The sequence below is a fragment of the Lepus europaeus genome, chromosome 8 (assembly GCF_033115175.1).
Source record: "Lepus europaeus isolate LE1 chromosome 8, mLepTim1.pri, whole genome shotgun sequence".
Lineage (NCBI taxonomy): Eukaryota > Metazoa > Chordata > Mammalia > Lagomorpha > Leporidae > Lepus > Lepus europaeus.
The window spans coordinates 119760887-119787940 of NC_084834.1; the positions used below are offsets into that span (position 1 = coordinate 119760887).

The following is a 27054-nucleotide window of genomic DNA, read 5'->3' on the forward strand; positions in this document are numbered from 1 at the left end:
CTTTATTTCAACATAACTATGCTTACAGAAATACACTCATATTGGTTAATAGAACACAATTTAAATTTAACTTATCCTACAATTTTTACCAAAAACCTGGTACATGGTTTAAGATTTTTAAAAAAAGGATTTGCAGCCTGGTTTATTTTTACCTATTATAAATGTATAAAAGATCTTCCATCAAATGCTGCACAAGAAGGCAGCAAAAACCTTGAGAAATTTACCTTTGGTTTGCCTCAGAAAAGTAACACGTATTGCACTGTAAAAGTTTATAAAAATCGCTGCAATAAAACATTGCTGTAATGTTTCAATGCCAGTTTAACAAAGTTCTGTAAGAAATGAGGAAGGGGACGGTGGGAGCCTATGTACACATGTGGAGCTGGAAGAGCTCTGATGTAGGTACTACTGCATGTAGACTGTGAACCTACATAAACCCAGATTCAGATAATCCCTTAAGTCTGAATTAATACTATCAGCTCACTTAATCTGCCAAGGCTAATGAGGAAGCCCAGCACACTAAGCTTTTCTGATTTATGCAAAAGAAGAAAATTCCGTTTCTTCCCAGCTGTTCAGTCCAGAGATGACGGTATACTACAGGCAGGGCATTCCTTCCACGGGTGGCAAGTGATGAGGTCTACTTGGGTTTCAATTTGTATCAACACTCATACAAAACAGTCCCCAAAGTTAATGACCACAGGACTTCAGAAGTGACTCTAAAAAATAAAATGGCTCTTCTTGGAAGACTACAACAAAACACAGAGCCACAATTAAAAGAAGCCTTACCAAAACAACACAATACAGACCCTTGTGAATTACACCTCAATTTAAAAAAACAAAGTAGCCCCAAAATAAGCAGCTCTGAAAAAAAAAAGAGAGAAAAAAAATATATAACTTAAAATACATTGAAAAACCAATGTGAAGATAGGTTCAAAAGATAAGAGATACATTTAATATGACTACCTGGAATTAGGCTTACAATGTATTCTACTATTTCAAGTTTACCACTAGTTACTAAACATCAATTTACAGATATCATGTTCTTTGTTCCTTGATCAAAAGGGAAAAATTCTAGCTTTAATTCTACAGAGGGAAAAGGTCAGAGGCCAGGGGAAAAGACTACAAAATAAGTTCCATGCAAATAACACATTTGTCAAAACGGAAGAACTCCCAACTGGATCACGAAAGTTCATTGTTACTGATTCACTTTTCACTGAAACCATCGTTCATGATAAATACAAATACATGGATTAGGGCTCAGAACCTAATATAGGCCTGCCAAGTCCTTGTTTTCTGGAAGAAAGGCCTCAGGTCCCAGTCGATTTCCAGGAACAATGTTTTTTAAAGATTTAATAATGGGTTTTCTTCCTATTTTTGTTTTTAGCCTTCTAGTCTTATAGACTAGATCAGAAATTAGTTTGATTCCCTAGTAGGCAAATGTTTTACCTGCAGTATGAAAAAAAAAAAAATCACAACATCTCTTTTCCAAACTGATGCCCAATCTCTAATTTGTGCTTAAAATATTTTTCTATAAAAGTAAAAAGCTAACGTAGGTAAAATGCGCCCGTGAGCATTATAACTAGTTGTTAGATTTAACTAGCTTTATAACTTAAATTTCAAAACATAAATATTTGCAGCTTGATCTTCTGCTGACAATGATTGTCGGAGCCTAGACTTCAACATTTACAAACCTTCATTCACACACACAAAACACACACCATTTACGATACAACTTACTCCTGTGTCTTAAGAGAATCTTGTTTCTTACATCTTTGGCCTCCCGATCAATGCCAAGTTCAAACAAGTTTTACCTCAAACGCCACTCTCAGATTTTTGACCCAGTTTCCCACTCACACATCACTGCTTGTCCTAACTGTTCCTGTGTACTGCCAAAACGCGACACCTGCCTCAGGAAGGCCGGGAGCGCTGCGCTGCCCTGGAGGCCTCCCCTGGAGACGGCATGCTCACAGGGACAGAACACCCACGAGGTCTGTGGAGATCCCTGAGGAGCGTGGACCATACTCAAGTCACACCGCGTCTGTGGGAAGCTGAGCTGGGCTGCAGCACTCACGCCGCCTCTCACGGCGTAGCTTCATCACTCCAACACCTACGGCCCTGGAATCTCCCAAGTGATGTTCTGTAGAACCTGAAGGAACTGCTCCCTCTCCTAATTCCAGGTTTGCAATGTCCAAGTAGCACTTACTGTTCTTATCAGCTGAGCAGCCACGTGGACACCAACCATCTATGAGAAAGAGTTCTCCTCAAACGTATGGTCCGATGCTCTACAATTAGGAAGCAACTATACCAAAACGGGCAAGACAAAAAAACTGATGGCTGACAGCGGAGATAAAAATTTGTTCAGTATGGAACCTAGTGGTATGTTTATTGAGAAATCAAAACTGAGAGAATCTACTATAGCCATTTGAAATAAATAATCTCTAAGAAATGTAGATTCTGGCATAGATACAAGATGAGAAAACAGTGGGTGGAACTGGCACATTTCATTTGCTCACAAACTTGCACACACAATTATTCTGTAAAAAAGACAATCACAGCAAAGGAAAGGAAAAAATATACCCTTTTGCAAATAGGCCCTAAAAGCATCCCTCCAAAGAGGCCAAAATCGACATGCATATATATATATGTATAAAGTGTTACTGTTCAACACAAATGCTATCTCTAGAAAGACTTAACTGCATAGGTTAACAAAAAAAACTGTGCAACATCTTAAGCCATTAAAGCACCAAAAAAAAAAAAAAAAAAAAAAAATCACTGTTTTATGACAATTAACATATACAAGTAAGAAATATTGATCAAAACTCAAGAAGCAAATACCCGGACTAATATATTGTCCATTATTGGGAGACTTGTTCTTCAATTTAAATCTTTTCTCATCTCTAAAAAAACAAACAAAAAAACCCTTAAAGTGCTAACTTTATAAAGCAGGCAAATTCTTCAAGTAATTTGCTATCAAGGAAGCCGATTTCTATAGACCTAAACAAGGAACTAAAAGCCAAGTGAAACAGGAAGACAGACGTGGAGAAAAAAACTGACACATTGCAGCTGGACAACACAACGAAGCTGCGACCTTACCGCTGTGGTCCTGTTCACTTACACACGGGAGCTACCGCGCTGAGGCATCTGCTGGTTCAGTACTCCCTCGGATGTGCTAAACGTTACACAACTATCAACAGGTGTACATGAAGTCCTAAGGAAAGGCAAGCCGCTTAACAATCAACACTGGACACTAGTTAAAGCAATCTTAAAGGGTGTCTACTACTATAAATGAATAAAAAATGCAATCGCTCTTACAACCTAGGATCCAAAACTGTGTCCAAAGTTTAGTTACTCCTGTCCTTTAGCTGCTTTTTCAAGGAAGTATACGTTAACCAAGTGGCGATTGAGGTGTTTGCTATAATCCTTTTCCTTTCTGAAAGAACGGTCACAGAAGATACAAACAAAATCCCCCTCAGCCACTTTGACTGCTGAAGTCTCCTTTGCGTTTTCCCTACCGCCTTCTTGGGGGCCTGGCCGAGCCCCGTGCAGCCCAGAGTCATCACTGCCCTCTGACATGTTGTCGCTTAAGTCACTGCCGTCGTGACTGTGGATGCCTTCGTCTTCATCGATTTCCTGAGATTCGTTTCCTGCCATGGTGACCGGAGGTGATGCTGGGGCAGCTTTGGGTGCTGCTTCCTGTTCTTCTGTCTGTGGGGGGAGGAGCAATGGTGAGGCTGGTTCTCCCGCTGCTGGGTCTGTACCGGGGAGGCTCTCTGCAGCGCCCTGGTTGGCGAGCACTTCCATCTCACAAGGCACCGTGTCTGTCTGAGGTTCGCCCTGCAGCAGCTGCCCGTCTGGCGTGTCCGGGTCTTGTCCCGAGGGTGAAACGCTAGCAGACGTGTCGCTGCTGGCAACAGGGTCAGCGGGACACGCTCCTGCCTCTTGTGCTGCCCCTTCCCCAGCAGGCCCTCCTGCTTTTCCTCCCGCTTCGCAGAGTGACTTCTGGTCCCCCGGATCCTCTGCCTGTGACTCCCCCGCGGGCGGGGAGGGCGGGGAGGGGTCCCGCGTGGCTGCGGCTGCCTTGAGCAGCTGGCTGTCTTTGACAGGCACTAAGCCCACCTCAATGAGGACCTGCTCCTTCCGTGCCATCTCCTTCTGCGTGTCAGCCTTTTCCTTCCTGCTGTCTCTGCGGGGGGGAGACTTTTTGGGAACTGGTTCAGGGTGAAGAGGACGTTCCACAGGAGGCGGTGGGTCCACGGGAGCGGGCTCCACGGGAGCGGGCTCCACAGGAGGAGGCAGCTCCGCCTGAGCAGCCGCCACGGGGGCAGCCTGGGCAGCAGGAGACTCCTGCACAGGTTTCTTCTGAGCAACCTTGCTGCCTTTCTTACTCGATTTGCTTTTCAGAGTTTTCTTCTTGGCACTTCTCTTCACGCTGGCATGCTGGTGCTTTCTCTCCTCGGCTTTGCTGTCACCCTTCGGTGCTTCCTGACTGTTCTTAGACTTGTTTTCTACCTTCTTCCTCTTTTTTGGCACAGGCTGCTCCTCATTCGGAGGATCCTGTAGGGACCGGGTTTCAGGTTCCAGCTTTCTTTTGCTTTTCTTGGTCTTACTGGACTTTTCCGAATTGCTCCCCGAATGTCCGTCTGTCTCTTTAGTCTCTGCTGCCTTGCGAGTTCTGGTAGTCACCTGTATCGCTGATACATTGCTACTAGGCTTTTTCTCTTTTGAAATATTATCTTTTTTCTCCACTTTCACAGACTTCTCATTTTTCTTTCCAGCCGTATCCCCCTTCGTTTTTGTCTGCTCTGCGTCCACTTTCTCATTGGTAACACTGGTATCGGGCAAGTCAGCCTCCCGCTTTTTGGTTTTCTTTAGCTTCACCTTTGAGACATCCATCGTTTTATTCGGACAAGTGGGATGCTTAGACTTGAAATGGTACTGCAGATTACACTTCTTGGAAGCTGCGTAGTCGCACACGGGGCAATTGAACTGCCGCGGATTAACGTGCAGCTCCACGTGCTTTTTGAAGTTGCTCCTATCTGCTGTTTTGTAGTCACAGTGTGGGCAATTAAGAGGCTTAGGCCCGTTGTGAACCTGCCGTGCGTGGCGAGTTACTTCATGTTGATTAGAGGCCACATAACTGCACTGATCGCATTTAAATGGCTTCTCACCTGAGGGTAAGCAAGAAGGGTTCGAGAAGACACAGATTAAGACACAGACTCCAGATTTCTGGGAATATACTTAGAAGGACTGTGTATGTGAAATCATACAGACGATTTACTGAGGAGACTATCATGCACCTTACATTTACCATATTCATCTGTGTAACTTCTCTCTAGCCCTTGACATTGGCTCACAAAGGAAGTAGAGGATAATTATCTCAGCCACCTGCAAAGGAGCTCACCTACTCGGGCTCTCACACAGCGTTAAAGGACACAGACTCATCACTTAGCACACAAGTACTGGCAGAGTTCAGTTGGATTCTGGATGTTAATTCTGGGGCAAGGAAACTCACTGAAAATTATCTTATTTTTTTTCTTGCTTAACCAAAACAAATGTATAATGCAGTAGAATATAAAGTTCTCATGCATTTTAAAGCATGAGTATCTTTCTTTCTGGACCACACACCCAGTCCCAGGTGCACATTTTGCTCCAGACGCAGTAAGTGGCTTTTTCTTGAAATTTAATCCCTTTGTCCATTATAGCAAGCACTCAGTTCCACTCCCTCCATTTTTCAAATGGCATTTTGCTATTTTGAAGCAAAAATAGGGGTAAGAAAACTTTTCTTGGTTTTCCCCCCTCACCTTGTCCATAAAATTGGTAAAGAAACCAGGTAAATGAGAAGTGGCATACAAATAGATATGGTAAATGACATAAGTAAACACAGTCATATCACAGATACATACAAGACCAGAGCCAGCCCACCCCCAGTGAAAAGCAGAAGAGTAACACATTCTACCTGCATACGTACCCACCTAGATCACACTCTAGTAAATATTACCAAATGGTATCCACACCCCACTGGTCCAATGGAATGCATAGTAGAAAAATGGAAATTGACATTTATGAAAATTCATCTCTCCAACATTTTGAAATTCACACCAAATCTTATGAAAATGTCTCATAAACCAAAACTCAGACATTAAGCAAAACCATGTAGACATTAAAGTTTTACATGATTAGAAAATGTCTGGTGATAAAATAATCAGAAAAGCAAAAACTTACCCAGATCTCTCAGATTAAACATGTAGCTAACTGGACCGCTCTTCCCCAGGTTAGTCTACCATTAGACCTACACTTATGCTAATTCCTACAACATGCTACAATAATCTAATCTTGGCCCTATAAATGCTCAAATGAGTGATGTAAATGGAGATAAACATTTGCTTAACATGTAGACCTGGAATGGAAAAAGACAGATGAGCATAATGGCTAGGAGCCTGTTCTGAAGTTCCGACTAGCTGGGCAGTAACATACAGGCTCTGCAATTTGATTACTGGGAGACCCTGGGTGAGGTACTGAAACCTCCTTAGGGCCCAGTTTCTTCATCTATAAAATACTCTCTGACATCTATAAAATACTCCCTGAAGTATAATGAACTGTAAACAATCCAGTCCATGGAAAGTACCTGGCGAGATACATGGCAGCACACACTCAACCTGCCTGAGCTGTTAACTGGCACCGTCTAGTGTGGGTAACGCACGGAGAAGAGCCAGGGCTGGTGCTGCGGTGCAACAGGATAAGCTGCTGCTTGCGATGCCTGCCAGCAGGCCCTAAGGGAGTGCTGGTTCGAGTCCCAGCTGCTTCCAAATCCAGCTTCCTGTGGCTGCACCTGGGAAAGCAGCAGCGGATGGTTCAGGTACTTGGTCCCTGCACCACGTGGGAGACCAGGTCGGAGCTCCTGGCTCTGGCTCAGCCCAGCCCTGGACGTTGCAGCCATTTGCAGAGTGAACCAGTGGATTCTCTCTGCTTTCAAATAAATAAATCAGAGGGAAGATTCAAGTACTTATCCTGCCTTCTCTAGATAAACCCTACTTCTAAGTTAATATACTGATGGAATTTTCTTTATGAAAACACCATGCTAATTAAAAAACATAGAATTTTTAAATTCTGCATTTTTTAAAAGATTTATTATTTATTTGAAAGTTAGAGTTACACAGAGAGAGGAAAGGCAGAGAGAGAGGTCTTCCATCCGATGGTTCACTCCCCAGTTGGCTGCAATGGCCGGAGCTGCACTAATCCGAAGCCAGGAGCTTTTTCCAGGTCTCCCATGCAGGTGCAGGGGCCCAAGGACTTGGGCCATCTTCTACTGCTTTCCCAGGCCACAGCAGAGTGCTGGATTGGAAGAAGAGCAGCTGGGTCTCGAACCAGCGCCCATATGGGGCACTTCAGGCTAGGGTGTTAACCCATTGAGCCACAGTGCCAGCCCCTGAGGGGACCTACACAGCAAACACACCTCAAAGTACAAGGCTCTGCCTAAGAGATGGTCTTGGAAAAAGATTTTTCTGTTTAAAATATTTGAGGGCAGAGCCTGCGTTATGCCGCAGCAGGTTCAGCTGCTGCCTTTAATGCCAGCATCCCATATGAACACTGTTTCAAGTTCTGGCTGCTCTACCTCCAATCCAACTCCCTGAAAATGTAGCTGAGAAAGCAGCAGAAGATGGTACAAGTACTTGGGCTCCTGCCACCCACACTGGATACCTGGATGGAGTTCCACCAGGCTCCTGGCTTCAACCTGGCCCAGCCCTGGCAGTTGCAGTCATTTGGAAGTAAACTAGCAGATGGAAGATCCCTCTGTGTCTCTCTTTCTCTCTTTGTAACTGCCTTTCAAATATGTAAAACATTAAAAAAAAAAAAAAAACTTTTATCAAGAATTCCTATCTTATGAGTACCTGGCTAACTATAATTTTTTATTTTGTCCTAAACAAATGGTTTTCCTTTTCAAATTCTGGTATCATTTACCTATGTTTTTAATTTTTACAAATAGGCCAGTTGTCTTATTTTTCCCAAAATTACTTCCAAGTAGATGCCAAGTCAAAGAGAGAAATGTTTTAAAGCCTCTGATACATTCTTACCAGGAAAAATCCAAAAAGGATAGTAAAATTTTTTTACCAAAAGAGTAACAGTATTAAAAAAAAAAAAAAAAAAAAAAGGGACATATAACAGATTAATGAATCACCGCTCAGCAATAAAAAACCAAGTTATGATAAATAGGGCAACACAGGCTATCTCAGGAAGTGTTTATGGAAGAAAACGATAATGTTCTTGATAGAAGTCAGAAAATCATCCAGTGGAAAGACTATGTGGGCAGTGCCTCAAAAAGGCAAGGAACATCTGGGTATCATGTTGGGGCACAGTGGGTTAAGCAGACACCTGTGATGCCAGCATCCCATGTGGGTGCCAGTTCGAGTCCTGGCTGCTCCTCTTTGGATCCAGTTCCAGATCCTGGCTAATGTAGCCGGGAAAGCAGCAGAGAATGGTCCAAGTGCTTGGGTCCCCGCACCCACGTGGGAGACCAAAAAAAAAAAGCTTCTGGCTCCTGGTTTTGGCCTTGTCCATTCCCAGCTGTAGCAGGCATTTGGGGACTGAACCAGAGGATGGAAGACTTCTTTTTCTCTGTCTCTCCCTCTCTCTGTAACTCTGGCCTTTCAGATAAGTCTTAATAAATAAATAAAGCCTTAAAAAAAAAAATATTCTAAGAGCTGGTGCTGTGGCCTCGTGGGTAAAGCCACCGCCTGCAGTGCCAGCATCCCATGTGGGCACCGGTTCGAGTCCCGGCTGCTCCATTTCCTATCCAGCTCTCTGCTATGGCCTGGGAAAGCAGTAGAGGATGGCCCAAGTCCTTGGGTCCCTGCATCCATGAGGGAGACCCGAAAGAAGCTCCTGGCTTCTGATCGGCTCAGCTCTGGCAGTTGCGGTCAATTGGGGAGTGAACCAGTGGATGGAAGACCTCTCTCTGCCTCTCCTTCTCTCTCTGTGTAATTCTGACTTTCAAGTAAAATAAATAAATCTTAAAAACAAAACAACAACAACAACAAAAAACAGCTTATTCTAGAGTCCATGCAAAGACTCTTAACTTGTGACATAGTTCATATAACTTCAGGTACCAAAATGATTCTTCCATGATAATTATCATATAGCTGAAAAACAAATTTACTATGGAATATTTTTTTGCATCTTAAAAACAATCATAATGGAGGATGGATCTTGGTTAAGTTTAGTTTGCTTTAGCAAAAACATTACATGTATAATAAGAAAACAAACTACATGAATTCCTATGCCAGCAGGAGGGACCAATCAACTGTGGATGGTAGATCTCCAAAGAGAGCTGGGAAAGAGGCTAAGGATGATGGCAGTGTTTCTGGGATACCTAGCGGAGGACATCCTAACACTACCAGGTAGAATCCCAATAAAATGGAGAGGAACTGCAGATTAGTTAGTATGTCTATTTTCACCAATATGCAAGTTTCTGTTTTAATCAAGCCAATACTCTGATTCCTCCTTAGTTTGCCCTGAGAAGATCTACCATCTAGATTGAAGTGCTCCACGTGATGTGGTTTTATTTAATGTGTCACTGTCTACAGTATAACTTAACAGAGCTTAGTCCCTTCCAGAAATAAGACAACCCGGATGCCAGTCCTGAAGGAGTCAAATGCCCAAGGTGATCTGTGAAGATCAGATCCAAACCACACAAGACACAAGACTGTCACTCCTTGCAATCCAGTCTCAAAGACTACCTCAAGTAGCCTCAACCTCATTACAAGTTATCAGCAACTTTTATTAAGTTTTAAAAATAATTAAAAGTGGTGCCAACGCTGTGGCATAATAGTCTGGGCCTCCGCCCACAGCACTGGTTCATGTCCCGGCCACTCCTCTTCCGATCCACCTCTCTGCTTGTGGCCTGGGAGAGCAGAGGAGGATGGCCCAAGTGCTTGGAGTCCACATGGCAGACCGCAAGAAAATTCCTGGCTCCTGGCATCAAATCAGCCCAGCTCCCGGTGCTATGGCCATTTGGGGAGTGAGGCAGCAGATGGAAGACCTTTCTCTCTGTCTCTCCCTCTCACTGTAACTCTACCTCTCAAATAAATAAATAAAATCTTGAGGCCGGCGCCGTGGCTCAACAGGCTAATCCTCCGCCTTGCGGCGCCGGCACACCGGGTTCTAGTCCCGGTTGGGGCGCCAGATTCTATCCCGGTTGCCCCTCTTCCAGGCCAGCTCTCTGCTATGGCCCGGGAGTGCAGTGGAGGATGGCCCAAGTGCTTGGGCCCTGCACCCGCATGGGAGACCAGGGGAAGCACCTGGCTCCTGGCTTCGGATCAGCGCAATGCGCTGGCCGCAGCGGCCACTGGAGGGTGAACCAACGGCGAAAAGGAAGACCTTCCTCTCTGTCTCTCTCTCTCACTATCCACTCTGCCTGTCAAAAAAAAAAAAAAAATCTTGAAAAAATAGTTGAAAGTGCACAAAAATAATTCAGCATTTGCATACACAAGAGACTAGCCATTTGTACTGCTTATTATTTGTAACTCACAAGCTCTCAAATACAGTGTACATGTTTCCAATTCTGCACTGTAGCTGCCTCACTTGAGCCCCTTCCTCAATAGTACATTGTTCTGACTCTGATCCAAGTAAGAGGGTGCAGGACTCCCCATTCCAACTTTGAAGACCATCACCTTTAACTTAAAGCACTTACCCTCTCTGAGCCCATGGCCTAATATGTAAATGAGGACTCATTTCTTCACAACACTAAGTACAACCTTGCAGTACCCAGCATGCATAAAGTAGTAGCAGCTACTACTTAGTAGCTGTAACTATTAAGTCTATAAAAATAGTTAACTAGACTGAAACAGCAATCTTTAAAATGACAAGCAATACTCTAGATGACATTTAGCAAACCCAAACAAAACTGTTTCAGGGATATGAACTTGTGTAAAACATCATGAACATTTAGAAAGTGATAAAAAACAACTCAATGAAAGGGTGCAAGTGAGCTGTCCTTCTAACCTACAGCCTGACCATCGTTAATAGGGGGTCAACCAGAAGTGACCAGGTGAGACACATCCCAGGCATCTAATTTCCAGTTTACAACACAAAGGACAGGCGAAAAGTTAAAGGATGCTTTCAGAAAAAAGTAGACAAATATACAAAACATTCCACAGGAGGAAAAAAAGGCTTTTTCTTGTAAAATGGGGTAATAGAACTTATACAACGTAGCACAGTCAGGAAGACAAGCAGGAGTTGGCCATGTAAAGCTCTGAAATGTTCTATTAAAAGGCAGGAGTTCAGCTCTCACAGGACATGATGTCTGCTCCAGCCCCAAAGCCCAAGGCTTCACCCAAGATACCTCAGAGAACACAACCAGGCTTCTGGTTCAGAGACGTGACTATTGCCAGAGGAAGGCAGTAACATGACAAGCCTGTCAGCTCACAGGCAGGCTTTCAAAAGAGCACACAGAGGCACCTTCATAGCTGCTCAAGTAAATCAGAACATGTGATACCACCAAGTCTTATTCTATCACTGACTGAAGGCAGCAAAACCCAATAAAAATCACACATGTCGTTTTGTATTTCCTACTGGTCACAAAGGCAAAAAGTAAACAGGTAGCATTAATTTTGCTGCTTCTTTAACCCAATGTATTCAATATTCTCAAAATACAATCAATATTTAAAAAGACATTGTATAGGCTTTAGTGCATACTGTTAAAAATCCAGTTATGTGTTCATCTCAATTCAAACTGGCCACACTTCACAGGCTCAACAGTCACACGTGGCTGCGGCTACCAAATGGACAGCACAGATCTCAGGTAATTATTAACTTCAGGGAGTTGGCTCCAGGCATACTTTCCCCATGGGGATACACATGCTAAATCTGGAAGGAGAGCGTAAGGAGTAGTTCGCCAAGGTCAGTCAGGACCAAAATGAAGTAGTCAACCATTCAAGACCAGCTGTGCTGCCACTGACTTGTCCAATGTGGCCACTTAACCCACCTCATACGGGGGTCAACTCTGAACTTAACATGACTGTTTCTGTCACTGTTGTGACGTGCTCACTTGTTTCAGTCTGTGCTCTATCTATTAGAGATTAATAAACTGGTGTGCTATGCTATGATTTTTAAGTTCAGCTTTTGAAAAATCAAGTCCTCAAAAAGCCCTTATCAACTCAAAACAGAATAAACTCAAATTTCAACAGGTGAGAAGCTAAGGAATCCTTGAGACAGGACAAACACTTGACGCTTATTGTCGCACTGCTGGGGCACTGCTGGGAGGCAAGGATGAGTCAGCCTAGGCCCGTGTTAGCACAGCTTTTACTGGAGTCACAAACTCTTTCAAGATCTGATGGAGACTAAGACCCTCCTCCCACAACAAATACACACACTTATTTATAAAACTCAGTTTCCCAAGTTCCACCTTTGGATTCCATGTTAAGAACTTCCATTTAAATACAGCTCCACCTTAACAGAACACTGATTTTTAATTCCTAATCCTTAAATTAAAAACAAATCACAAATAAATGGCTCAGCTCCCAATCTAAAAGAACTTCTTTATAAAGACAGTCTATTGCAAATGGTAGGGAAGTTCCCACTTCTTACCAACCTGAATGAGTACGCATATGTCTTGTCAGATGAGTCTTCTGCGAACTGGAGTAAGGACAAAGTTCACATTTGTATGGGCGTTCTCCTGCAAAATTACACATTAGCGCTTCAAAGCAACAAAATCAACCAAACACAATTCTCACTAACAATGTAACAACATTCAGTACAGTGCACTTTTTAACAAGGATTTTTTTCCTATTTCCTGCCAAGACAGTCAATTTATCACATTATTGCAAATGTAAATGGTTTAGTTCATAACTAACGTTAACTACATTATTTCAACTTGGCCGATAAAATACCATTGGCTTCCTGAATTCTGACATCCCTTTTAATTTTTACAGGGATGTTACATATTTGAGAAGGAATGCTGTTGTTTTAAGCTAAAAACTCTAATGGTGGGGCCAGCACTGTGACACAGCGGGTAAAACCGCCACCTGCAGTGCCGGCATCCCATATGGGTACTAGTTCAAGTCCCGGCTGCTCCACTTATCCAGCTCTCTGCTATGGCCTGGGAGAGCAGTGGAAGATGGCCCAAGTGCTTTGACCCCTACACCTACGTGGGAGACCCGGAAGAAGCTCCTGGCTTCTGATCGGCACAGCTCCAGCCGTTGTAGCCAATTGGTGAGTAAACCAGCAGATGGAAGACCTCTCTCTCTCTCTCTGCCTCTCCTTTTCTGTGTAACTCTTTCAAATAAATAAACAAATCATTAAAAAAAAAAAAAAAAAAAAAAGCTCTAATGGTAATGCTGACATTTATAAGACACCTATGTCCTAGTGTTAAACCATAAAGCCACAGGGCCTGAGAGCAGCTGAAGGTGAGGCCAGTGATCTAAGACTCAAAGGTAAGACATGTATGTTCTTTCTTTGGACATAGGCTGCCAGCCACAAAAACAGGTAAAATACACAAATAAAATCTGCATAATTTTTTAATTTGGTCTTTTGCCATAAGATAATACTTAGGCAAGTTATTAAAAACCCGGTTTCTGATCTACAAAAATAACAGTACTGGGACAGCCCATGGCACAGCAGTAAGTCACCACTTGTGTCCTGGCTCCTCCACATCCAATCCAGCTCCCTGCCAATGCACACCTTTTTGCATTTGCAACAAATGATGGCTCAAGTACTTGGGTCCCTGTCACCCACACGGGAGACCTGGTCTGGCCCAGCTGTTGCAGACATCTGGGGAATAAACCAGTGGATGGAATATTTCTCTAGTCTCTCTGCCCTTCAAATAAACATGAAATAAAGTAACCCTGACTTTCAAACTAAATAAATCTTAAAAAAGGGACAGGTGCTGCGGCATGGCATTTAAGCCACCTCCCGTGGCGCCAGCATCTCATATGTACTGGTTCAAGTCCCAGTTGCTCTACTTCCAATGCAGCTTCCTGCTGAGGTGCCTGGGAAAGCAGAAGATGGCCCAAGTACTTGGGCCCCTGCACCCACATCAGAGACCCGGATGAAGCTCCTAGCTCTGTATCAGACCAGCTCTTGCCATTGCGCCATTTGGGGAGTGAACCAACAGATGGAAGATCTCTGTGTCTCTTCCCCACCTCCCTCTGTAATTCTGCCTTTCAAATAAATTTTGAAAATCTCAAAAAGGCCGGCGCCGTGGCTCAACAGGCTAATCCTCCGCCTTGCGGCGCCGGCACACTGGGTTCTAGTCCCGGTTGGGGCGCCGGATTCTATCCCGGTTGCCCCTCTTCCAGGCCAGCTCTCTGCTATGGCCCGGAAAGGCAGTGGAGGATGGCCCAAGTGCTTGGGCCCTGCACCCGCATGGGAGACCAGGAGAAGCGCCTGGCTCCTGGCTCCTGGCTCCGGATCAGCGCAATGCGCTGGCCACAGCGGCCATTGGAGGGTGAACCAATGGCAAAAAGGAAGATCTTTCTTTCTCTTTCTCTCTCTCTCTCTCTCTCTCTCTCTCTCACTATCCACTCTGCCTGTCAAAAAAAATCTTAAAAAAAAGAATCTCAAAAAATAAAAAGTAACTTTATTTCCTATAGCTGCAGAAATCTGAACAATACATGCGAAGCACTGAACACTCACATAGTGACGTCTAACTATCAGCTACTAACTCACAGTACAGCAAGCTACGGTAACACGTGTGCCTAGTGAGATGAGACAAGGAAAGACGGCATAAAAACAACAACGAGGTGTGGTAAATGAGCTCCTAGGGACGATTCCACTATTATTGGCTGGAAGCTATCAGTTGTAGACAGCTTGCAGCCATAGGCTAGAATACATATCTTAAGACTTGGAAGAATTAAGAGTTTAAATGTTCATGTGTTTCTTTAAAAGTAGACATGCAGCCAGTAAGCACATAAGAAACACCTCACCACTAAACAGGAAGAAAACAGAAATCAAAGCCGCGAGCCTGGCTCCTGGCACTGTGGGGTGCAGGTTAAGCCTCTCTAGTCTGGAGGCCCGGCTGCTCCACTTCCTATCCAGCTCCCTGTTAGTGTGCCTGGGAAAGCAGCAGGAAGACAGCTGAAGAACTTGGGACCTTGCGACCCAGTGGGAGATCTGGGCTGGCTTCAGCCTCAGACCAGCCCCAGCTGTCACAGGCACTGGGGGGAGTGAGTCAGCGGGTGGGGGAGGTTTTGCTCTCTCTCCCTCTCTGCCTCTGGGGGTTGGGGAAACACCACCAAAAGATGAAGACCTCTATGCATTTCAACAGTTGTAATCAGAAAGATGGATACCAGCAGCACTGATGAGGTTGTAACTGGAACCCTCACACACTGCTAGCGGGGCTGTAAAATAGTGCAACCAGCCTGGAAAACAGTCTGCAGTAACGCGGAAGGTTACACACAATAAATAGCTGCCACCCCCTCCTGCAGCTCCAGGCCTACCTGCACACTCAGGAGAGAAAAACCTGTTTCAACAACAAAAAAAAAATCTACATCTGGATGTTTAGACCATTATTTATAACAGAATGTAAGTGGAAACACCCATCAACTGATGAATGGATAAACAGAATGTTATTTGGTAATAAGCAAACAAATAGTGTACAAATGACAGCATGGCGTGAACCTGGACAACATTCTCCTAGGGAAAGAAGCAGGACCAGAGGACCCTGCACTGCACGTTTCCATTTCCAGGAGACGTCCAGAGCAGGCCATCCCAGAGAACCATATGCCATGGGAGTTATGTCAATAAAGAAGTGATAAAAATGCCAATGGGAGAAAAAGTCAATTCCATTACAGATCCAACAGGAAGCACCAAGTAAGGATAATTCCCTGTTAAATTCTCTTTAAAAGGACAGGTTACTTTATCTATGCAAGTCCACAAACTATGCATAATTATTTTTAAGATTTATTTATTATTTGAAAGGCAGAGATAGAGAGAAAGAGAGGTCTTCCATCTGTTAGTTCGCTCCCCAAATGGCTGCAACGGCTGGAGCTGGGCTCATCCGAAGCCAGGAACCAAGAGTTTCTTCCAGGTCTCCCACACAGGTGTGGGAGCCCAAGGACTTGGGTTATCTTCTATACTGCTTTCCCAGGCCACAGCAGAGAGCTGGATCGGAAGAGGAGCAGCTCAAATCGGTACCCATATGGGATGCCAGCACTGCAGGCAGTGGCTTTACCCACTATGCCACAGCACCAGCCCTGTATAATTACTCTTCTACAAAGCTTAGTCAAGCACTGATTTTTCAGTCACACATAGGCAAAAAGGTTATCTTTCATTATTTTTAAATTTTTTATTTATTATCTGAAAGGCAGAGAGAGAGACAGGGAGACGAGACAAAGGCGGCTCCTCATCCCCTGGTTTACTAGCGAAATACACACAATAGCTAAGGCAGGGCTAGGCCAAAGTCAGGAGTTGGGAACCCGATCCAGGTTTAATACATAGGTGGCAAGGCCCTAACCACTCAAGCCATCACCCACTGCCCCCCAGGTCCCTGGGTGTGAATTAGCACAAAAGGCAGAAGAGTGGAGCTGGAACCCAAATACAGGCACCCCAACATGGGATACAGACACACCGACTGCTAAGTCCAAAGTCAGCTCCCAAAAGATTATCCTTTAATGTCTGCGAATTGGTAAATTTCAACAGTGCTAAACTGAGCAACTATAATCTCCAACTCTCCTACCACCTAATACTCACCTGAATGCCACCTGTAATGTGTACCCAAGTGAATCAGTTCAGGCTTTCAATCTAACATTTCTCTCTCCATAAACATGGACTGTTACTCACAGAGACTGCTTTCCTCAATGGATTGTTCTGAAGATCAGCATAGAAGAGAAGCATCAAACCACTGGGCGCTCAGTAAGGCTAAGAATAAACCCATTAAGCAAACCTGAAAACCAGGCTACCTAGCAGGCCAAGTCAAAATGAGCTCTTCCCACACACTGCCCACTCCAGGACTCCTGCTGTGGGGTTTCCTGGCTCTACTATTCAGCACTGCCCGGTCGGGGCACTGATCCTGTCCCGGTTGCCCCTCTTCCAGGCCAGCTCTCTGCTGTGGCCAGGGAGTGCAGTGGAGGATGGCCCAAGTGTTTGGGCTCTGCACCCCATGGGAGACCAGGAGAAGCACCTGGCTCCTGCCATCGGAACAGTGCGGTGCGCCGGCCGCAGCGCGCTACCGCGGCGGCCATTGGAGGGTGAACCAACAGCAAAAGGAAGACCTTTCTCTCTGTCTCTCTCTCACTGTCCACTCTGCCTGTCAAAAATAAAAAAAATAAAAAAAAAAAAAAAGAATTTCTCAAGAGGTATCTTCAGAACACCAGCTATAATTTTAAAACTACATCACCAAGACATCAGTTTATGTAGTATGGACTTGCTTAAACAAAAAAAATGAAGGGGCCAGCATTGTGGCATAGCAGGTTAAGCTGTTGGCTGCAACACTGGCATCCCATATGGGTGCCAGTTCATGTCCCACCTGCTCCACTTTCCTATTCAACTCCCTGATAATGTACCTGGGAAAGCAGCAGAAGATGGCCTAACTGTTTGGGTGGGTGCCACCCATGTAGGTGACTCAGATAAAGCTCCTGGCTCCTGGCTTCAGCCTGGCCCAGTCCTGGCCATTGAGGCCATCTGGGAAGTAAACCAGTGGATGGGCGCACTTTCTCTCCCTCTAACTCTGCCTTTCAAATAAACAAATCTAAAACTGGGGCCAGCATTGTGGTGTAGTGGGTAATGCCACCACCTGCAATGCTGGCAACCCACATGGGTGGGTGCCTGTTCAAGTCCCAGCTGCTCCACTTCCAACCCAGCTCCTTGTTACTGCACCTGGAGCAGCAGCAGAGGATGGCCCAAGTCCTTAGACCCCTGTACCCACACGGAAAACCAAGAAGAAGGTCATGGATTGGGCCTGGCCCAGCCCCTGCTGTTATGGCCACTGAGAGAATGAACCAGAAGATATAAGATCTGTCTCTGTCTCTCCTTTCGCCTTTGAAATAAATAAAATGGGGCCGGCACTGTGGCGTAGTGGGTAAAAGCTGCCACCTGTGGTGCTGTATCCCATATATGGGCAGCGGCTCGAGTCCCAGCTGCTCCATTTCCGATCCGGCTCTCCGCTATGGCCTGGGAAAGCAGAATACATCCTAAGTCCCTGGGCCCCTGCACCCACATGGAAGACCGGAGGAAGCTCCTGGCTTCGGATCAGTCCAGCCCTGATCATTGTGGCCATCTAGAGAGTGAACCAGCAGATGGAAGACCTCTCTCTCTCTGCCTCTCCTTCTCTCTCTGTGTAACTCTTTCAAATAAATTAATAAAATCTTGGCCGGCGCCGTGGCTTAACAGGCTAATCCTCCGCCTTGCGGCGCCGGAACACCAGGTTCTAGTCCTGGTTGGGGCGCCGGATTCTATCCCGGTTGCCCCTCTTCCAGGCCAGCTCTCTGCTATGGCCCGGGAAGGCAGTGGAGGATGGCCCAAGGCCTTGGGCCCTGCACCCGCATGGGAGACCAGGAGCACCTGGCTCCTGGCTTCGGATCAGCGAGATGCGCTGGCCGCAGAGGCCATTGGAGGGTGAACCAACAGCAAAAAAGGAAGACCTTTCTCTCTGTCTCTCTCTCTCACTATCCACTCTGCCTGTAAAAAATAAATAAATAAATAAAATTTAAAAAATAAATTAATTAATAAAATCTTTAAAAAATAAAAAAACACAACGAGGCCAGCATTGTGGCATGGCGTGTAAAGCCACTGCTTGCCGAGCTGCCATCTCGTGGGTGCCGGTTTGCATCCTGGCTGCTCCATTTCCAATCCAGCTCCCTGCTAATGGTCTGGGAAAAGCAGAGAATGGCCCAAGTATTTGGGCCTATGCTACGCACACGGGAGACCTGGAAGAAGCTCCTAGCTCCTGGCTCCGGCCTGGCTGTTGTGGTCATCGAGGGAGTGAACCAGCAGATGGAAAATCTCTCTCTGTAACTCTAACTTTCAAATAAATAAATCCTGGTGGGGGGAAAAAAGGAGTGAAAAATCCTTTTTACAAAAGCACTGGGGATGGCTCTGAGGCGCAGTAGTAGTCCAAGCCTCAGCCTGCAGCACCAGCATCCCGTATGGGCGCCAGTTCGTGTCCTGGCTGCTCCTCTTCTGATCCAGCTCTCTGCTTATGACTTAGGAAAGCACCAAGTGCTTGTGCCCCTGCACCTATGTGGGAGAGCTGAAAGAAGCTCCTGGCTCCTGGTTTGACTGGCCCTACTCCAGGCATCGCAGTCATTTGGGAAGTGAACCAGTGGACAGAAGACCTTTCTTTCTGTCTCCCCCTCTGTAATTCTACCTCTGAAATAAATAATAAAACTGTAAAAAAAAAAAAAAAGCACTGGCTGGCGCCGTGGCTCAATAGGCTAATCCTCCGCCTTGCGGTGCCGGCACACCGGGTTCTAGTCCCAGTCAGGGCACCAGATTCTGTCCCAGTTGCCCCTCTTCCAGGCCAGCTCTCTGCTGTGGCCCGGGAGTGCAGTGGAGGATGGCCCAAGTGCTTGGGCCCTGCACCCCATGGGAGACCAGGAGAAGCACCTGGCTCCTGGCTTCAGATCAGCGAGATGCGCCGGCCGCAGCGGCCATTGGAGGGTGAACCAACGGCAAAAGGAAGACCTTTCTCTCTGTCTCTCTCACTATCCCCTCTGCCTGTCAAAAAAAAAAAAAAAAGCACTAAGATCAAGTAAGTTTAGCACTAAAATGTAAAATGAAATGAAATGTTCAAAACTAGTGATTACTATGTATTCATAAACTTTACTGTAGAGCTATCAATCTTATACTAAAGCACAAAATAGTTAAGTAATGTATGACATAGGAGATTAAAGTTTGTGGGAGAGCAGGCATCTGGCTAGTGGTTCAAATGATCAAATTGAACATGGAAACAGCTCTGGCTCCCGACTCCTGGGTCCTTGTACATACAGACCCTGAGAGGCAGAGGTACAGCTCAAGAACTGCCAGCTACATGGGAGACCTGCACCGAGGCCCCAGATCCTGCCTTCAGCAGGGCCCAGCCCTAGCTGCTGCAGGTACTTGAAGAGAGGCAGCCTTTCAAGTAAACAGCTTTTTAAAGTGAGTAACTTAGGGACATCAGGAAAAAAGAGAAGTGGTTGAAACAGAAAGGGCTTGCTTTCTGGAGCAATGAAAATGTCCTAAAACTGACTAGATCATCATCAGCTACACAATGATGTGAATACCCTAAAACCACGTTAGCCGGGGGCAGGTGTCATGGAACAGCAGGCTACGCTGCTGCCTACAATACCAGCATCCCATCCAGGCGGTTGTTTGAGACCTAGCTGCCCTACTTCCAGTCCGGCTCCCTGCTGAAGTGGCTGGGCAAGCAGCAGAGAACGGCCCAAGTATTTGGGTTCCCACACCCACACAAGAAACCAGGATGGAGTTCTTGGCTCCTGCCTCTGACCTGGCCAAGCTGCAGCTGTTGCAGCCACCTGGGGAGTGAACCAGCCAATGGAAGATTTCTCCCTTTCCCTTTCTCCCTCCCTAACTGCCTTCCAAGTAAAATAGATAAATCTAAAAAAAAAAAAAAAACCACACACAAACGTACTTGTATGTATTAAATGGATGAACCGTATAACAGTGAAGTATATCTCAAAAAGCTATTTTTAAAAAATGAGTACCTGAAACATGTCATTTGTGACATGCTACTGATAACTGCTGAGTGTGCGGTGACGGGTGTATGTTGTGTATTGCAGCACTCTCTTTACTTCTGAGATGCTTGGAATCTGCCGTATTTTTAAGAAAGCGTTGGGATCAGTGTTATGGCACAGTGGGCTGAGCCCTTTCTTGTGACACAAGCTCCAGCCAGTGTGCCAGCCTTGAGTCCTGGCAGCTCCACTTCCCCTCCAGCTCCCTGCTAAGGTGTCCTGGAAGGTGGCAGAGGAGGGCCCAGGTGCTTGGGCCCCTGTCACTCATGTGGAAGACCCAGATGGAGTTCTTAACTTTGGTCTGGCCAGGCCCTGGCTGTTGTGGGCACTTGGGGATTGGACCAGTGGGTAGAAGGTCTCCATACCTTTCTGTCATTCTGTCTTTCAAACAAATAAGTAAATCTTAAAAAAAAAAAAAAAAAAAAAACTTTTTGACAGTTTTCATTACTGACTACAAAGGTCCTTTTAACCTGTGTGTTGAAGCATATTATAAACATAATTGTTCCTATTTTCCATCTCTGTATGCTTGGTTTTTTAAGAAAACAGTTTAACTCATCTTCTAAAACTAACTTACTTTCTATGTTTTGGAGACACAAAGACAAGCTGTTTCACTTAGAAACTCAATGCCTTAAGTCAAAATGTTTTTTAAAAGTCCAAGGTTTTCATTAAAAGAAGCTATGCAAGGTTAATCACTGGTTTCACTTTTGTTTAAGACCTCAATTCCTTTGAGAAACCACTACATTTCAGATGTGTTCCTTGTAACATGAATATATCTGCAAAGTTAAAAGCGGCCTAATTTAACAAAATCATCTGTCCCAAGTTGTTGAAATTCATACCACGGCCAGAGCACTGGTCAGGTTTCTCATGGCAGAGCAGGCGTTATGGCACAGCAGGCTAAGCTGACAGCAGCATCTCGAGTCTAACCAAAGTCTTCCCTATTCTGCAATTCCAACCCAGCTCCCTGCTAATCCATGTGGGAGGCAGCAGATGATGCCCAAGTACTTGGGCACCTGCCTCCCACACAAGAGACCCAGATGGAGTTCCTAGCTCCTGGCTTTGGTCTGGCCCAGCCCTGGCTATTGGTGGCATTTGGGGAGTGAACCTGTGGAAGGAAGATGGATCTCTTGCTACCATTGTGCCTTTCAAATGATTAAATACATAAGTCTTAAACAAGAACGACTTCTCACGGTTATTTTTGAAAACAAACCTCAGCGCTTTACACGTCACGTCACTTAAACCTATATGCTGTCACCCCGTGAAGAAAATGGGGCACCAAGAGGTTACATAACTTGCTCATGGTTGAAGATAGCAAACAATGGAACCTAGACTTGACCCCATTGTCCCTTTTCCCAAGCATTATGTAACTAAGCACTCAACTAACAAGCAGAGTGCCTGCTGAACTTACAGGCCAGAAAGCCGCTCTTACCTGTATGGGTTCGAACGTGCTGCACGTAATTGTTCTTTCTGTCTGAGAAATAGTTGCATTTCCCACACGTGTACACTTTCCTGGGAAAATGGTTTCTCAGGTGCTTCCTCCAGTGGTACTCGCTCACCGTTGTGTACGTGCAGATAATGCACTTGTAGACCCGCTCGTTGGCGCCGGCCCTGGTGTGGTGCTTCAGGTGCGCGGTGTAGTGGTCGTAGCGATTGGTGTTGTAGCCGCAGCGGTCACAGCGAATGGGGCCCTTGGAGAAATCGCCCTCTTCAGCAGGGGAAGAGCCGGCCTCCCTGGCTTTGGCTTGCTTCTCCGCGCTCTCCTCCACAAAAAACTTCTTGGCGCTGTGAACCCTGATGTGGTGCACAAACTGCTCTTCGGACTCTGCTTCGTACTGGCACGGCTTACAGCGGAAAGGTTTGGTCTTCAAGCTCTTGCATTTGTCCTCTGCTCCAGGCGCTTCCGGAGGGAGATCTTTATTTGAGCTATAAACTTCTGGGGTAGCTGTTGTCTCAAATACAGGCTGTGGTTCCACAACACTGAGTTCCAGGCTTCTCATTTCGATGTTTTCCAGTCCACTCGGTTCCCCTTTCATGTCAGAAGACTCCTCCAGTCCTTCTCCATCACTATCTGAAAAGTTGTTATCCCCGACAGGCATCAACTCTGCCATCTGTCTTTCTTCACCAACCAGGTAGTCACAGCAGCTGCCATTGACCTCCCCAGTGAGGGCCACATTTGCCAGCATGATAAGCTGGGGTGCAGCCAGTTCAGCTTTGGAGAGGTCGTGTAAGTCATACATGTCGTTGGGCAAGGCCATGCCAATGTTGCCACTGCTGGTGAACAGCCCTCCTCCTCCTGGAGACTGCCCCATTACCTGGGTAGCCATGGTTGTGTCCTGGACAAAAAACAAAACACACAAGAGTACCAGTTTAAACACAATGTTACTAACCCCAAACCAAGCCATCACTGTTAATTCTTCAGACCAGCCCCGCCTTCAGCACCAGCATCCCAAGTGGGTGCCAGTTCAAGACCCGGATGCTCCACTTCCGATCCAGCTCCCTGCCAATGCACCTGGGAAAGCGACGGAAAATGGACCAAGTGCTTGGGTCCCCATACCCAGTGGGAGACCTGGAATAAGTTCTTGGCTCCTGGCTTTGGGTCGGCAAGGCCGTTGCAGCCATTTGGGGAGTGAACCAACGGATGGAGATCTGTCTCTCTCTGTAACACTGCCTTATAAATTAATAAACCGGCTGGTGCCACGGCTCAATGGGCTAATCCTCCGCCTGCGGTGCCAGCACCCCGAGTTCTAGTTCCAGTCGGGGCACCGGATTCTGTCCAGGTTGCTCCTCTTCCAGGCCAGGAGTGCAGTGGAGGATGGCCCAAGTGCTTAGGCCCTGCACACCACGGGAGACCAGAAGCACCTGGCTCCTGGCTTCGGATCAGTGCAGTGCGCCGGCCACAGCGGCCATTGGGGGGGGGGGGTGAACCAATGGAAAAGGAAGACCTTTTTCTCTCTCTCACTGTCCACTCTGCATGTCCCCCCAAAAAAATTAATAAATCTTCAGAAAAATATTTTTTCCCAATATAATCTCCAAAACTCAATCACTTTCACTAAACACCAGAAAGAGAGACAGACTTTGTGGCACAGGTTAAGCCGCTACTTGGGATGTACTGGGTCAAGTTTCAATTGCTCAGTACTTCTGATCCAGCTTCCTGCTACTGCACCCGGGAGGCAGCAAATGATGTTCAGCTCAGGTACTTGGTTTCCAGCAACCCACATAGAAGACCCAAAAGGGGTTCCTAGATCCTGACTTCAAGCCTGGCCTAGCATGGCTACTGGGGACATTTAGGGTATGACCCAAAGGATGAAGATCAATCCCTCTTCTCTCTCTCTCTCTGGTCACTCTGGCCTTTCAAACAAAAATGTCAGTCTTTTAAAAATCTGTGGAAAACTAGAATTAAACATAATTTTATTTAGTACTAAAAAGAAACGAAAATATTCATCAATTCCCAACTCTCCTATGGTCACCAAGAAAATTTCTAGTATCCCTAGAAAAAACTTCTACCAACTATTTGACATAGCTCATTCATCAACTGATCTATCACTGGCAAATCTTCCATCAAGCCCTTTTAATTATGGTGAAAAGAGAAAGGTAGCCTCCATTTTTTAATGTTAATTAAAATGACTCTAAAAATTTGATGAGTGAGGAATCTGTCCTCCCAAATTCTCCCCTTCAGGGGTTCACTGGTCTGAATCAGAACCCCGGGAAATCCACAAGCCACTCTGTGCATTTATGAAGTCCACAAACACGTCTATAAAGCAGGAGGCCTGTAAAAATTGGTCAACTTAATTGAATTTCATATGAACTCAACTAACTCCACAAAAATAAAACTGCTGTGAACAAAAAGTACCACTTAGTCCCTCTTGAATTTCCCATGACTCCAATGTAAAAGGAGGGAGGGGGGGAGAACACACCCTATGGACTTTTTTTCGTGTGAAAAACAAAGTCTGGCTGATTCGAAACTTCACGGAAGAAAACAGTGTTTTCAGCCCCCTAATAAAGCAATCCTGCAACTCCACTCGGCTACCAGCAACTCGTACTGGCACTGCCTTCACTTGGCCTACTCGCCCAGAGGAAGCCATTACAAGATCACTTTCCTGAAAACAAGTTGGCCTTCTTAAATGGCCTTAACCAGGCTCCTTCCCAATCTCAAAGGTGTCCTCTTGCCCGTTAGCAAAAAAGCAAAGTGACAATTACTGGGGAAAATTTTTAAAAAAGGAAAAAAAAAAAAAACCTAAAAGGAAGCTACACTGCAAATTCACAAACAAAAAAGCAAGCGTCTGGCCCAAGTGCACGCACTCGGGCGGGCGGCTGGGTCCCGTGCGCCCACGGAAGGTGCCCCAAATGCCATCACACGCACGGAGGCCAGGCCGGCCCGGGCGCCCTCCGCGCCGTCCTGCGAGCGGCTCGGGCGCCTCTCGGCCAGGCCGGCCAAGCGTGGCCCCGGACCCCGCGTGCCGCACGAATTCCTCTGCGCCCGGCCTCCGGCGCCGGCCCCGGCCGCGGCATTCCCAGCTCACAGAGGCATTCGGCCATTTTCTCCAAATACCCAACACAAAGCAGCTCTTTGCAAACTCGGGCGCTCTCGCTTCCTCTCGGCCCGGGCCGCCCGCCGCGCACGCTGGCCGCCCCCACTCGCGGGAGCCGGGCCCCCCACGCCGACCCGCGGGCGCGGCCCCACTCCGGGCAGCGGGGGGCCCGGCCCGCGCCCCCGGCCCCGCGCCCCCGGCCCCCTCCCCGGCCCGCGGGCCCAGGTCCGCCCAGAGGCCGGAAAGTTACCTCCGGCGGCCCGCGCTCCGCCCGGCGCCCGGGCCGGCTCCGCGGGCGCCCTCCGCAGGCGTCGGGCCCCGAGCGCCCAGGGGGCCCCCACGCGGGCCGGCTGCCGCCCCCGCGCCCCGGAAGTCCGCGAACTTCGCTCCGCTCAGCGGCCGCCCGGGCCCGCCCGGGGCGCGCAGGGCCGGAGCGCGGACGATCGCTGTCCAGCCCCGCGGGCGGCGCCGCCCGGGCCCCGCGGCTGACTCAGCCCGGCCGGCCGCGCTCCGCGGCGCCTTCCGGCGGGAGGGAGCGGCCGGGTGGGGGTGGGAGCCGGCGGGGCCGCCGAGGGGCCGGGGGCCGGGGGCCGGGGCAGCTTCAGGACCGGCGCCCCGTCCGCGCTGGGGCCCCGAGAGCAGCGCGCGCTGCGCGGGGCGGCGGCGGCGGCGGCGGGGGTGGCGGCCGCCTCGGCCGGGGCGGGGGTCCCCGCCGACGCCCCCCCCCCCCGGCCCAGCCCCCGGGCAGCCGCGCTGTAACCCGACCCCGCGCGGCCGCCCGCCCCCGCCCGGCGCGGCCGCCGCCGGAGCCTCGGTATCTGCAGATCAGCCCTGGACAGCGCCTCGCTCCGCGTCCGCCCGCGCCCTCCCCCGCGCCGCCGCCCGGCCGGCCCTCCCCCCGCCCCGCGCGCGGCGCTCACCGGCCTCGCCTGGCCGCCGCCTGCGCCCGCTGCTCTTCTTTGTTGCCGGAGTTCCCAGGGAGGGGAGGGGACGATGGAAAAGTTGGGCGCCGCGGCCGTCGAAAGAGCGAGGCTGCCTGCAGGCGTTGCTCAAGCCTCAGCCGGCCCTCGCGCTGCCTTCCCGGCCGCCGCCGCCGCCGGGGTCTGGGGCCCGGGGCCTCGGCGGCGCCTGCTCTGCTGCTGCTGCTGCTGCGCCGACAGCCCGCGGGAGCCGCACATTCCAGCACAGGACGCCGCGCCGCGCACCCGGGCCGCGCCGCCGCCGCCGCCGCCGCCGCCGCCGCCCGCGGGACACGCCCCCTCCGCCGCCCCCGCCAGCAGGGCACGCCCCCTCCACCGCCCCCGCCCGCGGGACACGCCCCCTCCACCGCCCCGCCCGCGCGCGCCCGTGGGACCCGCCCCCGCCCGCAGGACACGCCCCCTCCACCGCCCCGCCCGCGCGCGCCCGTGGGACCCGCCCCCGCCCGCAGGACACGCCCCCTCCACCGCCCCGCCCGCCCGCGGGACACGCCCTCTCCCGCAGGACACGCCCCCTCCGCCGCCCGCCCGCGGGCGCGCCCCGCCCCGCCTGCGCGGGGAGCGCGAGCGCCCGGGCCCGGGCGGGGGCGCGCCCGCGGGCCGGAGCGCGGGACCTGGCCCTCCCGGTGCCTCACGCCGGCCCTCGCGGTCGCGGGGCAGGCGGGTCCCGCTGTGTCTCGCCGTCTCTACATAAACAGAACCACAGACGGGACCTCCCCCACACCCGGCCCCGGGCGTGCACGCGTGGAGGATGGGGCCGTTGTGAGGAAAACCTGCGGGCTCGGAGCCGCATGGTCGCCGGCCTGTGGGCTCCGCCGCGGCTGTGTCGCTCCTGGAGCTTCGCGCTAAGCCTGGACGGCCCAGAGCCTTCCAGAGTTCAGAGCCGGGGTGGGG

The 27054-nt window shown here is 48.4% G+C and overlaps 2 protein-coding genes across 3 annotated transcripts; one reads left to right on the forward strand and one right to left on the reverse strand.

The window, feature by feature from the left end:
* On the reverse strand, nt 1–26260 carry REST (RE1 silencing transcription factor). 2 transcript variants are annotated; one of them, XM_062198789.1, is made up of 4 exons: nt 26104–26260; nt 22084–22987; nt 12584–12667; nt 1–5165 (listed from the first exon to the last, which is right to left on the reverse strand). In XM_062198789.1, exons 2-4 carry the CDS (start codon nt 22976–22978, stop codon nt 3343–3345), a joined length of 2802 nt encoding a protein of 933 aa, XP_062054773.1. In that variant the 5' UTR covers nt 22979–22987; nt 26104–26260; the 3' UTR covers nt 1–3342. The 2 variants fall into 2 exon arrangements, with proteins under 2 accessions (XP_062054773.1, XP_062054774.1); XM_062198790.1 differs by lacking the exon at nt 26104–26260 and adding an exon at nt 25434–25482.
* LOC133765367 (basic salivary proline-rich protein 2-like) lies at nt 24229–26854 on the forward strand. Its single transcript, XM_062198938.1, has 3 exons — nt 24229–24245; nt 25170–26589; nt 26666–26854. Exons 1-3 carry the CDS (start codon nt 24229–24231, stop codon nt 26852–26854), a joined length of 1626 nt encoding a protein of 541 aa, XP_062054922.1.
* Nucleotides 26855–27054: the final 200 nt, after the last annotated feature.